The sequence below is a fragment of the Thermobia domestica genome, chromosome 9, assembly GCF_964235325.1.
Source record: "Thermobia domestica chromosome 9, izTheDome1.hap1.1, whole genome shotgun sequence".
NCBI lineage: Eukaryota > Metazoa > Arthropoda > Insecta > Zygentoma > Lepismatidae > Thermobia > Thermobia domestica.
This window is the reverse complement of record NC_137462.1, coordinates 157,518,243-157,535,909: the sequence shown is the minus strand read 5'-3', so window position 1 is coordinate 157,535,909 and position 17,667 is coordinate 157,518,243. Positions and strand designations below refer to the sequence as shown.

The 17,667-nt window shown below is 36.1% G+C and overlaps 1 protein-coding gene across 1 annotated transcript in view; it reads left to right on the top strand.

The window, feature by feature from the left end:
* Nucleotides 1–17,667, top strand: part of LOC145694183 (zonadhesin-like) — a 115,518-nt gene that overhangs the window by 87,858 nt on the left and 9,993 nt on the right. Inside the window, exon 7 of the mRNA XM_081770297.1 lies at nt 17,318–17,485. Within this exon, the coding sequence (XP_081626423.1) occupies nt 17,318–17,485 (168 nt within the window). The remainder of the gene's footprint in view (nt 1–17,317; nt 17,486–17,667) is intronic.

Here is a 17,667-nt window from a genome sequence, read left to right as displayed (position 1 = left end):
ATCTATGTGAGAAGGAGATCAATAATCACAGAAAAAAATACCACTGTGTTTTATATTTACAAATAATATCTATAAGTGTGCCGCGAGAATCCAAGTAACACCCGTAGTGTGCCGCAAGTTGAAAAAGGTTGGGAAACGCTGCTCTACACTCATGTTATTGAACATGAGATAAATCGAATATATAGTATGTGCTGTAAGCCATGAATGATGGCGTTAATCCGAAAAGAAGAAAAAAAGCAAGAAAATTGCATGCACCCAGTTAAACAAAATTATTTAATTATATAAACTATGCATTACTTTAGAATGGAAAGTCTTTCTTCGATCTTGACTTTGTTGAAATCTGAAATGCTGCTCGCCAAGTTTCTCTAAATAGAAAGCATCGCTACCGCAAATATTTTCCGCTTTATTTTCTTTAGGATTCAGAAACACCTCTCTCCTCCGACATTATGCATTTTGTTAGCATTTCTTTGTATAAATATACGGTACAAAAAGTCCATTATCAGAAACCACGTATTTTTGTCTATAAAGAAGCATGAAATCTAAGATGTTTTCCTTCGAAAATGAAAAAAAAGTTTAACATTCCAGCAAATTAGGCTAAAGAAGACAGATGAGTATTGGAAGTGAATGATTTGATCCGCCGGAAATCGAACACGGTATTATGTGCACGAAAGACAGAGCTAGGAATTAGACCAGTAGTAAGACATTTTCTTCTTCGAGACTCGATCAACCCCCCAGAATAGGATTTTTTAAAAATAAAATTTATCCCAAGAATTTTCATCTTTATATTATAAATGTTAAATAAAATCTATTGACTTCGAACGACCGCCCCCCAAACTTTCAGCCTGGATCCGTCCCTGCTACCACCAGACTTATATTTGTTCTTTGCGAGTTTATGTTTTGTGAATAACTTCTTTCTTCCATGCGTCTTTATCTCCCTCACCCTATCAATTGAGTCAAGCGCTGCTAAGCGGAGAAATTCGTAACTATTACAGAAGCTGCCCAGTTGCAGAAGAAAGTGCAACCGCAAGGGAGCAATATGGGAAGATAGGAGCGATGCAAGAATAAATCCACTTCCCCATGTTAAGAGATAGGAGCTCGCTGCCATATGCCCAATATTACTGCTTCCAGTGGCAACGTCCGCTGCCACTGGAAATGTAAATCTCTCTCTTCGTTTCCGCTTTTTAATTGACTTTTTTCAGAAATGCATCAATGCTGTTTTACGCTCAAGATCAGAGGTTTATTTTTCACTGATACACTACTTTAATACTTAAAAATATTTTTAGTATTAAAAAAAATATCCGATTGCACAACCATGCAACATATAGTACCAGCCGCCGCTGGTATATACTATAACAGTTTTACGTCTTTTATTGGGAGCTCCTTCGTGGCTTAGCGGTTAGCGTATGCGCCTTTGGCTTGGGAGACCCGGATTCGATTCCCGGGGGAAGCTCATGTGGTTCGGATTCCACGTTAATCAGTAGGTCCACGTCTCATATAGCCTCGCTGCTGAACGGGACGTTAAACTCAAAATCAACTCAATTCAACGTCTTTTATTGGGTTTTCAGATTTTTTTAAATAGAAAATGTTATTTCCTTAAAGCGAAGAATTTCAGATAACATTTTAGATGCATAGCAGTTGAAGAAAAAAATAATCATTCTTTTATTGCTCTGTGCCTATGATTCTGTCGTTTGAATTTAATCCGTTTTGTCTGAATTTTCCTTGGAGTTTGTCCTCTTGAATTTTGTCTTGCATTTGTGATAATCTGTTTGTTAATTCTAACAGAGCTTGTAAGAAGAATAACTATTTCTTCAAATTTCACCATAAATTTTAGGTGTTATTCTTCTTGTTCTTCTAGGAAAAATGACGAGGATACAGTTTCTTATCAGTCGCGTTGCGTGTTACTTGCCACGGTGTTACTTGCCACTATTGGAATTTCGTGTTACTTGCCACGGTTACCTTATCGCATATTTATCTATCTATGACAGCGTGTCCGTTGCCACACATCTGCATCTAGATTTGACCTTGAGGGGGTGGGAGTAATTTAACTGTGTTGTTTTATCTTGGCTGAAAAGCTCATTCCAGTTTCTTACAATAGCGAAGTGCTCTGCTGTCACCCTGCTTAGCAACACCTCGGCAACTTTTCTGTCGCCGTCGTCTCAGTGAGCGGACTCCCATAAGACTCAATGCATTTAGCCAGAGCAACAAGATAGTTGCCCGACCAAATGTTGCCAGTGAGCGGTAGGCCTAAGGCAACAGCTTGGCGACGAAACAGTTGGGCAACATCTAAAAATGCATTAAGTCTTATGGGAGTCCGCTCACTGCGGCGACGGCGACAGAAAAGTTGCCGAGGTACATATAAGCAGAGAGATTTAAAAAAATAGATGTTTTCTACAAGTTTTTTTACATAACAGTTCGCTGCGTGTGTAGAGTATGAAAAAAGTGTTCGCAATGGAAGCTAATACATGTATGTCTTTAATTAGTGGTAAAGACAATGAAAAATTGAGGAAATAGAGAAACACCCAGCGTTATATAAAAAGAAAAGTTTGCAAGAATATTCAGATATAAATTTAAAGAAGAAATTGTGGGAGAAAGTGTGTTTCGCTATTGTAAGAAACTGGAATGAGCTTCCCAGCCAAGAAAAAATAACACAGGTATTTACACAGGAGTCTATTACATTTTGAAATGAAAATGAAATGAAACCTTGGAATTTTGTTCCACGGTTATGCCGGGTAGGTTAAAGGAGACGGCGATGATGAGAATGAATGAAATGGCAAGATGAAGAAAGTGGGAGAAAATGGGAAAACCCATCTTCACGGTGTTTGTCCACCACAAACCCCACTTATAATCATTATGACGTGCGACGCGCAAGTGACAAGGTTCCTATTGGAACCACCTAGGAGTATGGATCGAATGTGATGTAATATATAAATCATTGCGTTTCTTCCATGCTTTCAGGCGGCAAAATGAGCGCTCGAATTACTGAAGAACTTCAATTGTTTGTGTAGATTTGCAAGAATACTCCTTTCATCAGAATCTTGTTTTGTTTCTTGTATTTCGTGCGAGTTTTGTGAGTTTTGTGACACGCATAAACGTAACAAGGCAGGGGCGTCATTTAGGGGGTAGGGAGGGGCATTTGCCCCCCCTGAGTTTGAGATTTATATAGATTTTATCAACAGAATAGTAGCAAATCAGTGAAAGACGCGAAATTTTACTTATTTCAAGGGATCTTACCCCCCCCCCCAAGCAAAATTTGAAATGACGCTTCTGTAACAAGGTTCCTATTTCTTAAATCAGAAATTTGCTTTGTTTCTTGCATTTCAGGTGATTGCCTTGCTTTGAAAATTGCTTGGGAAATTACTCACACCCTCTCACGGTCAAATCTAGATGCAGGTGCGTGGCAACGGACACGCTGTCATAGATAGATAAATATGCGAGAAGGTAACCGTGGCAAGTAACACGAAATTCCAATAGTGGCAAGTAACACCGTCGCAAGTAACACGCAAACATCAGCAGTGTTATTTACATCTACTTAGATAAAGATAAATGTGATTATTTTAAAATACCTGCGGGCAAATGGAAAATTGATTGACTTAGTTGCAGGAAAGACGTTTGACATTGTAACTGAAACGAACATAAAATAAACTGAATTCGGTATACTTTCAGTTTCGGAAGATTTTATTTACTTTTTCAATAGTTCATCTCTAACATGTTAAGAGTCATAGTACGTAAAAGGTGCACAGTTTACATCCTCCAGACATGTTTGGCCATATATTAAGTAAACAATGCAAGAGGATGTATAAAGCGACTCTTAAGAAAGAATGTTAATGTTCTACATCACAACTCCTTTTTCGGTATCACTTTATCAGCTGATTTGTCTCATATACATAATTCTATACTATATGCTATAGTATCATATATACTTCTATTTTCATATTTATATTGTCAATGTAAATAGCAGCAATATCAAATATGAATAGTAAAATACTTGTACGTATTTTGTAGTTTCAATGAAATCAAAAGGTCAGCTAGCTAATCGGGGATACGGGTCGTCTTACGCATCCTTTTGCATTGTTTGCTTGATATATGGTCAAACATGTCTTGAGGATATGAACTGTGGCACCTTTTACGTACTGCGAGCAGTGGCGGTTTTAGCTAGTAGGCCAGGTAGGCACGGGAGTACCCAAAAATTTTGAAAAAAAAAACACTAAAAGATACAGTAAAGAGTATCGTGTCCTGCGAAAACGAACTAAGCGCCACTTTCATACTTTTAAGAAAATTACGTTTAAAGATTGATGTCCAGCATTAATGTAGCCGTAATCGAAAGTGAAATTATGTTTCTTTTTTTGGAAAGGTGTTGGTTTTCCTCTCTTTTCGATTGTGCAAAACGTTCTAATGCTTATGAGGAACCAATCGTCGCATTTAAGTGGATTTTCAAAATTTGGCGCTTAGTTCACTTTTGCATAACACGGTACTATATTTTCCACTTTTTATATTAATGGTAAATAATTATTTAATAAACAGCATCAACCACTACTGTAAAAGTAATTTCCTATTGTCATTAATCAATCCAATGTGATTATGTAACCATTCGCGAGGGAGCGGTCCTACCCAAAATTAAAATCCTAAAGCCACCCCTGACTGCGAGCCTTGACATGTTGGAGGTGAAGTACTGGAAACCTGAATAAAATTTTGTTGTGAAATGACGTGAAACTAGACCGAAGTAAGTTTGTTTAATCTTCGTTTCAGCTACAATGCCAAACGGCTTTTTTGCAACTGAGACAATCAATTTTCCATTTCTCTGCAGGTAGTTTTTTTTAATCACATTCATTTTTACTGAAATAGATGTAAAAAAAACACTGTTAATAACAGAACTGTATCTAGTCACTTTTCCGAGAAGAAGTAGAATATCTAAAATTTATGATAAAAACTTAAAGAAATACAGAATTTGTTACTATTACTAAAGAAAAATTCTCTTGAAGAAATCCCTCCCTGGACTGAATTCCTCGCCTCGAAAGATTAGGCAGAACGGGAATTCCCGTTCTGCCTAAAGATAAGATTATTTAAAATATTTTCTACAAAGTGCTGGAGGGCCTTTAGGCAGAACTGGAAGACACCATTAAAAATCTTGCTATTTTAGTTTTTAAAAGATTTTGAATTCTTGTTTTTAAGTGCTAATAGAATAAAACAACTTACCTTCGACAAGATAAATTTTCAAGCAAAGCACACAACGCAAGATTGAATGGAAATCAACATTTACACGGCGGTGATCGTCATAACAACGTTTGATCAATCGATTGCCAACGTTTTCATTTCAATGTCACACCAAGCATGAGAAAGTCGATGCTAATTGGTTCTGGCTGAGGAAGGCAATTGAATGTATCAACGAATTTTAAAGTTCGTAAAAAAAGAGAGAGAGAGAAAGAAAAGAAGAAAAAGCTAATTAAAAAGACGATAAAAGTATACGACCTTAATTCAAGATTGCACCCCCAAGATTTTTTGAACACCCCCTAAGTTCAAAATTCTGGATAAATGGTTGCTCCAAAGCAGATGAATTTTAAGAAAAGAGTGTTTCCATCAATAATATAGTGTGTCATCTTATATTTGTTGTATATATATCATTTTAGTATATTTGGGAAGATGTAAACATTGTGTATTGAGAACATAGTTAGTTAGGTTGCCTGTATTTCGTAATCACCGACTAGCAGCGAGAGGACATTGAAATAGAGATGGGTGGAGTTTCCTCTTTCCACCGCGAGAAATAATTCACTCCGGGATGACAATGTGACATGGACATTTCTGCTAGGGGTTGTTACTTTGTAAATAGTGATCATGTTTTAACTGAAAATTAAAATACTTCGAAATTAGAAACCTAAACACATTTAGTACCCAATGAAAGGTATAAGTTTTGAGAATCCTATTATACAAATGAATTTAGAAATCAATTAATAGTAACAAAGTTATTAATTAAAAATATGCACAAGGTGTAGTCGTTAGACAAGTCAGCGCCTTGTTGTTCACATCTTTCCCCAATGCACCCTGTCATAAGGACAGATAGCTGGATTAAAAAGAATTTCAGCAGAACAGTATTTTATGCAGATTTTAAAAATAGCGAAGGGTGATGGGGAAGGGCAATTGCATGTTAACTTCGAGAGTGTTCAGAAAATTGGCTTTCTGCAATTCAGTGTTGACAATTCGTGATTTGTTCTTCCTATTGTGTGCTCACGTCAGTCAGTTTGCAATTCTTTCTTATCATTGACAATGTTCAGAGCAAAGTTTTGCTTTAAGTGCTAAGATGTCGAAGAATTAACATTATAAGTTGTAAATCAACGTTAGTTATTATTGAAACTGGAACAATGACGAGTCTATATCACCATATAACACTAGTGAGTGACAAAGCGAAACATTTATAAATACTTCCTCTCAGTAAGTCAGTTGAAGCTATTTACAAATTTCAGAACTCTGGCTGTGCGCGACGGAGAAACTTTGTATAAAATATATTATAGTTTCATCGTGTATTCAATGTATTAATCGTGTTACATTTATCACACGTATAGTGGTACTTTCCCTGAAGTACATGGGTAGTTCCATTAGTTAGCTAGATGATATGATACTGTGTTTGACCCAGTAGATTGCGGTTGATTGCTACAGGCTATGCAATTTGCTAAGTGACAACATAAACGAAGTGCTAAGTGGAAACTGTTAAACTGTCGGAAATGATCTAAACACAAGTTTCTCTCCTACAAGAAGGACTTGCTAACCGTAGAGAGATAACTTCTCGTTTATTTCAAAATTCTGGGGTATAGCAAGAAGGAGTTTGAAAGATCTTGTCTATGGGAAGAGACGATCTAGTATTGTCAAAGGGAAGAGGGGATAGAATACCTACGTGGGATAGAATCCGTGGAATTTTTCGCAGTAAAAAATAGTTGTGTTAATTCAACTCAATTTTAACACAGGGCAGTGGTTCCAGCGTGACCACCACTATGCGGTGTTAGTTCAACACATACCCCGCGGTGTTGGCGTTTAACACAGGGGTTGTGTTACGTCTTTAACACACAACCGGTGTTGAGCCGTGCCGTAAGCGTTAACGAACCACAAAATTACCTTCAAAATATGTTAAATCGCCTATATGCGTAATGTGTTTACATTATGCTGAGTCTAAAAAACACTTTAAACAAGTAAAAAAATGTACTCCAGTGGCGGGGGGGAGTACGAACAACCAACCATTTCAATTACTAGCCGCGTGCTCTTCCAACTTGGCAACGGAGGCGATGAAGAAAACGTCGCTTGTAGAGATATAAATTGTTGAGGTCTTTTGAATTTGGCTAATCAGAGTGCTCCTTTAAGTCGCGTATATTCGACGATAACCGTTCGGGATAAGATAAAATCTGCTCGCCATGTAGACCTAATTTTGTAACAAAATGACGACTGTCTATTTACTTTATTTTATAGTTCTTCTATATTCACTTTCAAATGATCGGCGCCAGTTGCCATCTAATAAAATTGATGCGTTTGTTGCTTCTAGTACACAATTGCTTAGCAATCGCGCGGTTTGTATTTTGAAATTTTGCGTATACCTGGATTTGTTTAAGTATTTCTTTCTACTGTGTTTGTCTGTAGCTTCAATTCATAAGCCTTTATAATTAGATGCCCAACATATTTGGCAATCACGCAGAAAACAACACCGAAGATTCTACACTTGTGTTAATTTAACAAACAGGCTGTGTGTCATTTCAACTACCGGCATTTGACACACAACTCCAAATGGAGAGTGAGTTGTTCTAACCACTTGTTTGTGTTATATTTTAACACAGTCGTGTTAACACATAGGAATGTCGTTGAAATAATACAACGATTTTTAACAGTGTTGTTTATGGAAAGAAACGGGATCAATGGAAGATAATATAATACACAAGAAAATGGGTACAGACTAGTAACTCTGAAAACTCAGAGATCAGTTCAAAGTGTGAAATAATTTTTTAAAGCAAATCACTGTGTGTAATTTTGGTATCTATTCGAGTGTCAAATAATTTTCTTTTATTTTGGTGATTATTAAAATTTCGTTACCCAACAAATGAAAACTCTCTTTTTGTCTACACATCCCAGGAGATGCCACAGGTATGTGCTGATATATTGTTGTCATGTTTTTCCTTTTCAGCACTTCGTGAGGACAAGATTCTTAGCAGATTATAATTCTCATCTATCTCATTATGCTACTTGCATGTGTCAATGCTGGTAAAATTTCTATGAAGTTAAAACCACAGAAAGACCCTAAGAATATTATTCATGCTGTTCAGACTAATGAGATTTACCAATCATCTTCAAAAGACAGTTATTTAAATGTTATGAAATCATGCTCTACTGAAATTTGTTTGTATTTTAGATTTTAATTCATGCTCTACCGAAATTAAGTTGTGTTGTATATTAATTATCTCAATTTGTATATCCATTCATTTACATATCCATTCTCTTTAATTATTCAAAATTCCACTTCACAACTTATGAGCCTTCTGCTCGCGCTCATTACAGCATGTCCTTGATGTACGGGTTCAATTCCTGGCGGGAGAGCTTGAAATCTGATCGGATTTGGGAGGTTCGAACTTTCATTTAAACTGTAAGCTCACGTCACATATATCCTCGGTGCTGGAAAGGAAAGTTTAACTCCAATAAACTAAGAATTATGTATGCATTTAATGCATTCCACGAACAATTTTACACCTGAATTACCTTAGGAACAATGGCAGATAGAGATATGGAATTTTGTACCATTCAAATATTGGCAAAATGACATTTCTTGACATACTCTGCTATACTACCACGCTAACAGTCTTGCCACCCCAACATACATTATTTTTTAAATAGCACTACGTCAGATTATTATAAATGCTAAATCTTTATATCAGACGAAAATATACAATATCAAACTTCATGTTCAGTGTTGCAAACTACAGACTATATTGTGTCGCAAGGTTCCAAATATATCAATTTTTTTGAGTCCTGTACAACAATAATAACGAAAATGACATGGACGGGAAAGTGTACGTCAAAAATACCTTACTGTCGAATACAATGAATATGATATGAGTATTTTGAAGTAATATCAACAAATTACCAAGGAAGTGAACATTTAACTTGTTTCGAAAGTATAGTAAGCGTAAGCCTTCAATTACCCCCAGAGAAAAAAAAATACAGCAGGAACTAGATCAGGGAAACGTGCCCGGAACAGAGTTGGCGTGGGTCAATGAAAACTTGACCCACGACCCAGTGACCCACCACCCACAGTGACCCACGACCCACTGACCCACCGCCCACCATGACTCACTATGACCCACTGTGACCCACCATGACCCACTACCCACGGTGACCCACTCTGACCCACCACCCACCATTAACCACTCTCATCCACTTTGACCTACTCTGACTCACCAAAATCCATCGTCATCAACTCTGAACACGATCCACGGCCTCTTCTGAACTGACTAAAGAGTTTACACTTGTAATAAAACAAGACTGTGAAATTGTCACTAATCGGAGTTTGAATTTCTAGTCAATCGCTCAAGCACCACTCTGTTACAATAACGGTGAATCTGACCTTTACGATATAAAATGGTAAAGTGTTTGTCAGTGAGGAAATTAAAACAGTTCGAGGTGGGGGGAAATTAGTGTGTGCCTAAAATATACTTGTACTAAGAGAGTATTCTTTCAAGTGTTAATTTCTGAACGCATTCCACAAGAAACTTCTATTCGCAGGAAAATACCCCTGTACAATATGGAAAATGTTATGGTTTCTCAGTTCACAGTATTTTTCTCACAAAAGACTTGAAAAATCAGTTATTCATAGGGTATAAAGGTGCTCGGGTACCCTATGTGAGAGCATCTCCATAAAGTATGCTCATAATTGTAATTTGTGTAATCACTAAAACACCACGTTAAATTTAAGTTACAAATATGCATAATTGCAATTATTATGAATATTATTCAAAGTAGTTTACCTAAAGCAAAGAAGAGACTTACTAAAAATTAGGTACAAAGTTGAATAACACAAATAAGCCATTAGTAATACAAGTATACATTTTCCGTAACTCGTAATTTTCCACCTTAAATCTGAAATCGAATTTATTTCCTGTTGGTAACTTTTTGGCGGTAAATCATCCGCAGTGGAATGATGTCCATCCTTCAGCCAAGAAATAACTAGCTCGTCTACTTTGAGCTTGTCTAGCGGTAAGCCATTAACATTGATGAACAACAAGTTAGACCATGTTTGAGCACTTACTTAGTCTATTTCTAATATCAGTCATCTGTAAATTCATAAGGGGAAATCCCCGTTCGCATTCTGTCGTGGAAATTGATAATATTTCTACCCGATTTCTGCAACTTCTCATCGACAATCTACTTGTTAGACTTAAGTCTGATAACGATTTTTCTTGGTCAGTTTTTAAATACTCAGCAAGAAGCATCATCTCTCTATCACCATATAACATCTTTTCCATATCGACCATGTCAGTTGGCAATGTCGACCCATGTAGAACAGAAACTTCATATACCATGCCTTTGATAGGGAATCTTGTGAATAAATTATCAATTAAGGGGCCCATAGACGATCCACGGTTTATGCAAACACTGTGTTTGCACAAACATTCGGCCATACACGGTTCAACTGTTTGCACAAACTTCAGTTCAATTTTCAGTTTGATCGCGTAAACATGTCCACTGAAGCAGCTCATTTAGCGATAGTAATTGCTTGTGCATTGCAAGCGGAAAGACCTGCGAAACCAAAACGGAAGAAGAGGGTGTGGATGAAAGAGTGGTTCAAGAAACGGTCTAAGTTTAGTCATCAAAATTTACCTAGGTAATATCCGAACTTGAGATAAGTTTGACTGTGGACTATAAAAATTATTTACGAATGGATTCAACTACATGTGGTGAAATACTGGAAAATTGATTTTATTCCTCACTGACTCTCTATCCGCCTTCTAATCTATTTTCTTCATTTTAGCCACCAATTTCTCATACGCCGCATTTTTCAGATTCCTGTTTTATAATCTTCACTCTTTTATCTTCAACAGTTCAGGTAAATTTCGATAAAGTTCAATAAATTCTCTCCAGAATTCTTGATTCCTATTCATTGACGCCATAGCGCAAGAAATAAGCGTCTGTACACTAGGCCTCGGAAATAAAGCTAGTGTTTGCACAAATATGCCCATACAGGGTCCACGTGTTTGCGCAAACATCATGTTCGTGTAAACAATTTTTGAACGAGTTCGATGTGGAAAATGTTTGCACAAACGTTTGCGCAAACTATTCATACAGCACCATACACGGTCAAATTGTTATCACAAACAGCCTTGTTTGCACAAACCGTGGACCGTGTATGGGCCTATTAAAGCCTGATAAACTGATGATTTCTTATTTGTTTATAAATTTCATTTTTGTAATTACACATAAAGGTTTGACACCATTACCAAGTTCCCTCCCCCGTCTAGAAAGCGAAAGGGAACGAGGTTCCTGGAAAGTGTTCAGAGGTGAATGGGAATTTCCCTCCTTCTTCAACTTCAATTACCACACTGCTGTTTGCCATGTGCCAAATTACGATGAATTTCAATTAAATTTCATAGTATAATTATTTCCTTGTTCAATTATCAATACTTTTCAGTGGAAAAAAGGATGAAATTTCAAAGTTCCAAATCAAAGTAAGTGGAGCAACGTAAAGGGAGAGAAAGTATAAAATTTTCCATACAATTATGCGTACAATCCAAACTTCAAATTTCCGTGTAATTAAGCTTACAGTACAAATTTTATGCCTATTTTTCTCACAACTTTATGGGTTGACTGCCCTGTGCTGTAAGCGCTCCATATAATAAACATAAGCTTCAGCAATTATTATAGCAGAAAGCAATGGATATATGAAGCCAAGTACTTTATTTTTTGTTTCTAATTTTTTTCTTAAATAATATCAATCGTTTTCGATCATTTTTACAAACAAACTCACTACCAATTTTCCATATATAGAAAGTGCCCCCGCCCCACATAAAGGAGAATTTAAAAAAAATGCTAGGACACATTCTGTTTATTTTCAATAAAGAGTTAACACACTGAATTTCAGGTCCGTAAGTTTAACGGCTTGCGAGATACTCATTTTTTTTTCGCAAAAATTCGGATCCTTACTACCTCCTTAGGATATTATGCATTATAATAAAAGCAATATAACATCCCAATTTGGATTAAGGCCTAACTATATACCAAAAGTAATTTCATTTGACTTTGCAATTTGACTGTGATGATCAGGCACTAGGCACTCATAGTTACATTCAATTTTTTTATATAATAATTTATATATTACAGTGATTCAAAAATGTATTTTTTCCAGTAGTTAGCTCTGAAAACTCACAGGTCTCGAAAGCCAAGTAGTAGTGTAAGTCCTATTGCTATTATTACTATTAAAAATATCAATATCCAAAAGTGCCTGAAGTTCTTTTTTCACTTGGTTAGATATACAGTACTCACCTCAGGTAAGTAGACAGAAACAAGTGGAAAAGGAAGGGAAATGAAGGTCTTGAAAGTAAAACGGAGACAAATTTACCAGTCTTCAGAAGATACTGTCTACAATGCAGTGAGCAGAGAGGGTCGATTGATCATACTGAGTCGGTGGGTCGCAGTGGGTCACGGTGGGTGGTGGGTCGCAGTGGGTCATGGTGGGTGGTGGGTCACAGTGGGTTACGGTGGGTGGTGGGTCACAGTGGGTCACATGCTGTTGATCCACGACCCACTCACCCACGCAGAAAACTTGACCCACTTGACCTACTGACCCACCGACCCACTGACCCACTCCATCTCTGGCCCGGAAAAATTCTTAGGTGACCAATCATCGCACAGGAAATGCATACTGTAAGTAGTTACATACAGGGTCATAAGGGACGGAACAGTCGTCATCCTGGAAAACAGATTGGGCGTTACCAAATTCTTCAAGACTTTTACGTACCGTCTAAGAAGAGGGGCTCAATTACGTGAACACCTAACATTCCCACCCAGACATTCAGCTTCTCTGAGTGCTGTGTATTGCCTTCCCGAAACATATGGAGATTGGCGTCTCTCCAGTATCTGTAAGTGTGCCTGTTTGCTGTGTCTAGTGATGTGAGGTGGAAAATTTTCCGCGGAAAATTTTCCGGAAAATTTTCCGCTATATTTTTCCGGAAAATTTTCCGTTCTTAAAAAAAAAAAAACAGTAATCAAGTAACAATTCCTCAGCAATCATAAAATTGGTTGAATTCGTGTACAGAAATGTAAAAATGTGAAAGATCGTTTAAAGAATCTGAAAATTTTCATCGCTCACACAATTTTCAGTACTATGTAGGAACAAGTTAAACCATTTTTCATGAATCGAAATATTTTCTGTCTTATATGAAAAAATTGAAGAACTTTTTATGAGTCGGAAAATTTTCATCATTTTGAAGGAAAAATAGTAAAACAACTTTTTGTGCATAGGAAAGTTTTATTGCTCTGTAAAAACAAATGAAAGGAATTTTCATAGATCGGAAAATTTTCATCACGATGTAGAAACAAGTGGAAAAAACTTTTCATAAGCCGGAAAATTTTGGATATTATGTATAGTTATGTTAGGTGGAAAATTTTCCACTATATTTCACTGCATATTCAGCTACAAAATTGAATTTCTGTAGAAGAAAGTTAGTCAACAACAAATTATAATTTTCCAGTTAGCTTTCGGGAACCGGAAAATTTTCTAATATTTCAAGTTGGGAAGTAAATTTTACACAGTGTTTCTCTCTCTCTCTTCATCTGCGAGCTCCTTCGTTCCTAAGCAGTTAGCGTACGCGCCTTTGGCATGGAAGACCTGCCTTCCATTCCCAGCGGAATCTCGTAGTTCGGATTTCACGTTAATCAGTTGGTCCCGTCTAACATAGTCTCGCTGCTGAAAGGGACGTTAAACTCAAAATCAACTCAATTCAACTCCCTCTCTCTCTCTCTTTCTCTCTCTCTCTCTTTCTCTCTCTCTCTCTCTCTCTCTCTGTGTGTGTGTGTGTGTGTGTGTGTGTGTGTGTGTATGCAAAGTGCAGAGAACATGAGTTCGTAGAGTACAAATATCCCATTCTATTATTTAAAATTTCAATTTATTAAAAGTCATGAATGTTTTCCGATTCACAAAAACATACTCCACCTATTCCTACATCGTTGTTTAGCCGTAAAATTTATCGGTAATAAATATTATCTTAAAAAGTTTCATGAAGTGAAAATCTAACAATTCTTCATTTCAAGAATGTTTCAAAAACTTCAATGCGTTCTTCCCTCAGAATCCATCTTTGATCTTACAATATTAGATTTCGTCAGTTTAATACGCATAAGACGGTTTTCTCATAGCTTTACTACTTTTATAGATTTACATTCTGCAACATTTATATTAAGTAGATATAATAGAGAGAGAGAGAGAGAAAGAGAGAGAGAGAGAGAGAGAGAGAGAGAGAGAGAGAGAAAGAACACTATGTAAATGTTTACTTCCCAACTTGAAATATGAGAAAATTTTCTGGTTCTCGAAATCTAATTGAAAAATTATAATTTGTTGCAGTCTAATTTCCTCTGTAGGAATTGTATATCTCAATGTGCAGTTAAATATAGTGGAAAATTTTCCACCAAACATCACTATACATAATATCCAAAATTGTCCGGATTATGAAAAGCGTTTTCACTTGTTTCTACATCGTGATGAAAATTTTCCGATTCATGAAAATTCTTTACATTTGTTTCTACAGAGCAATAAAACTTTCCGATTCACAAAATGTTGTTTTAGTTTTTGCTTCAAAATTATGAAAATTTCACGACTCATAAAAAGTTCTTCAATTTTTTCATACGACACAAAATATTTTGATTTATGAAACATTGTTTCACTTGTTCCTACATAGTACTGAAAATTGTGAGCCATGAAAATTTTCAGATTCTTTAAACGATCTTTCACTTTTTAACTTTTTAATATATGATTTCAATCAATTTTATGAATAATGAGGAACTGTTACTTGATTACTGATATTTGTTAAGAACGGAAAATTTTCCGGAAAAATATGGAAGAAAATTTTCCACCTTACGTCACGGCTAAACAACGATATACGAATACGTGGAGTATGTTTTTATGAATCGGAAAATTTTCCGTTTCAAAATTTTCCAGAAAATTTTCATCGCTATACAGGACAGACAATTTTTCGATTCATGAAAAAATGTTTCACTTGTTCCTACATAGTACTGAAAATTGTCTGAGCCATGAAAATTTTCAGATTCTTTAAACGATCTTTCACTTTTTAACATTTCTATACATAAATTTAATCAATTTATGAATACTGATGAACTGTTACTTGATCACTGATATTTGTTAAGAACGGAAAATTTTCCGGAAAATATAGAAGAAAATTTTCCATCTCACATCACGGCTATAAAACGATGTAGGAATAAGTGGAGTATGTTTTTATGAATCGGAAAATTTCCCGGAAAATTTTCATCACTGGCTGTGTCGTCCGGAGAAAGAGCGCTCTCATCACTAAAACACATCTGATTAGCACAACGTTACTATGCTCCAATTATTCAGTTTTTTTTTTTTTTTTTTTACAAAATTCCTTACGAATATCGGGATCATGCTCTGTTAATTCCAGAAAAACGAGCACGTTGTACGGATTATCTTGACGATCTTTGTGACATTGTACTTAACTCACTGAAAGTTTGGACCAGTGCTCTGAATATACATTAATTTCAGCCAACATGTGTATCTGTCTCCCTTCAGTACGTGCATTTTCAAAAATGTAAAAATCATAGTACTATTTACAGTGATTTGATACCTCACACCATTCCACAGGAAACCATCGGTAAAGAGTGATCTCTGCAAATGACATATTTGTGAGAAATTAAAAAGCTATTTTTGTTTTCCTTTTTTATTTATTTATTTATTTATTTTTGATATTACAGCAACGGTTTTGGTAATTGCGATTACAACTTCTCAGAATTACATGATTTAAGCAGTGTTTCAAACGTTCAAAACGTTCATAATATCTTCGGAATGTGAGATATCAAATTGATGTAAACAGTATTATACATAATCGATTAGATGTGAAAGTTCTCCAAGCACTTTTACGAAACAAAGCCTTTCGAAACAAGTGAAATGTTTATTCTTTTGTACTTGGACCATACTTCTTCCAAATCCCTCATATCATGAACGTAATGTTCGATACTAAGATACTTTGGATGTGGAATGCCCCTCCCCCCCATTTCACTTGTATTATTACTGTTGTATAGACCTCCAAAACTTGAAAGTTTCTGATGTTGTGGTATCCTGAGTTTCCAACACTGAGCAAAAAGTGTGGTATTACATGTTTTCATTTGATATATAGATTTGAGATCTGTAATAATCTGACGTAGTGTTGTTTGGAAAAAAGGAACTTTATGTTGGTTTGGCAACACTGTTAACAAGGTAGTGTTGCAGAGTATGTGAAACAACGTTCCAATATTTGTAGTTTACAAAATTCCATATCTCTATCTGCCTTAGTTTCTATGGCATAGCAGATGTAACTTCTTTTCGCGAGATGCATCTGTATATTGATCGGATTGAATTGTAAATCCGACCAGTTTTGAAGAGTTTTCAAAAGCAAAAACAGCAGTTCTCGTCAAATGTTGTTGAGAGCACTGCCTTATTTAAGCTTTCCTTTGCACGCTTTGTCTGACCTAACATAGTGTGTGAGGTCCATAGTGCGAGTCCAGCTTGAGTAGTGGACAAATACTATGTGCGTCGACACTTTTCGCACCTCCTGTATTCCTTCATTTTTTTGGTTATTTTGATCACTGTCTTTCTTAGCTGCTGAGCGGCATAGTGCAACGTTAAACTAAAGTAATCTAGCATAACCACAAAATCAATACCATCGATAGAAACAAATTCGTTATAAGAAAAAAAGAAAAGAATTCCTGGGGTACATTTCTACCTCCATTGGAACACGAAGTAGGAAAATACGCAGAGTATAAAAATGTTAAACGCACCTCTGATGTCTTGAAAATAAAAAAAAAAAAAAATGATTTATTACGTAAAGAGCAGACTACTGAATTTTGCAATTACATTGTGCGGTTCCACAGGTTGTTATGGTCTGATTTCACAACTAACTCAATTTGCATAATAAACAAATTATACTTCTTGAGCTGCATTCCAATGAAGAACTGTGTTGGTTTGTTCAAGAGGTCTAACAATTTTAGTTAATAAAGGCACACTTAAAGTTTCATTCTAGAGCATGAAATATTAATATTGATATTAAGTCGTCTTTTTTAAATTTTTATCACAAAGTCTGCCCTGAAAATGAAGTTTACAAATTATGTGGGCCATACAACTTCGAACAGTGTCACTACAAACCCTACAATGCACCAGGCAATTGCCACCAAGGTTGTTTCTGTAAGGAAGGATTCATACGTCGAGATTACTGGGGACCCTGCATTCTTAGAGCTCAATGTCCAAGTAAGTAATTTTATGTATTGTTATTAGCTCTGCATGCACACTAGGGCGGAGCGTTTTGCACTTTTCTTGAAATTCGATTACGGCTAGTGCGGAAAAGGTGCCATTAGTGGCACCGACCTTACTGATTTTTTTATTTTTTTGGACAACCCCTTACCCTGCCCCAACGGACTTAAAATTTTTAA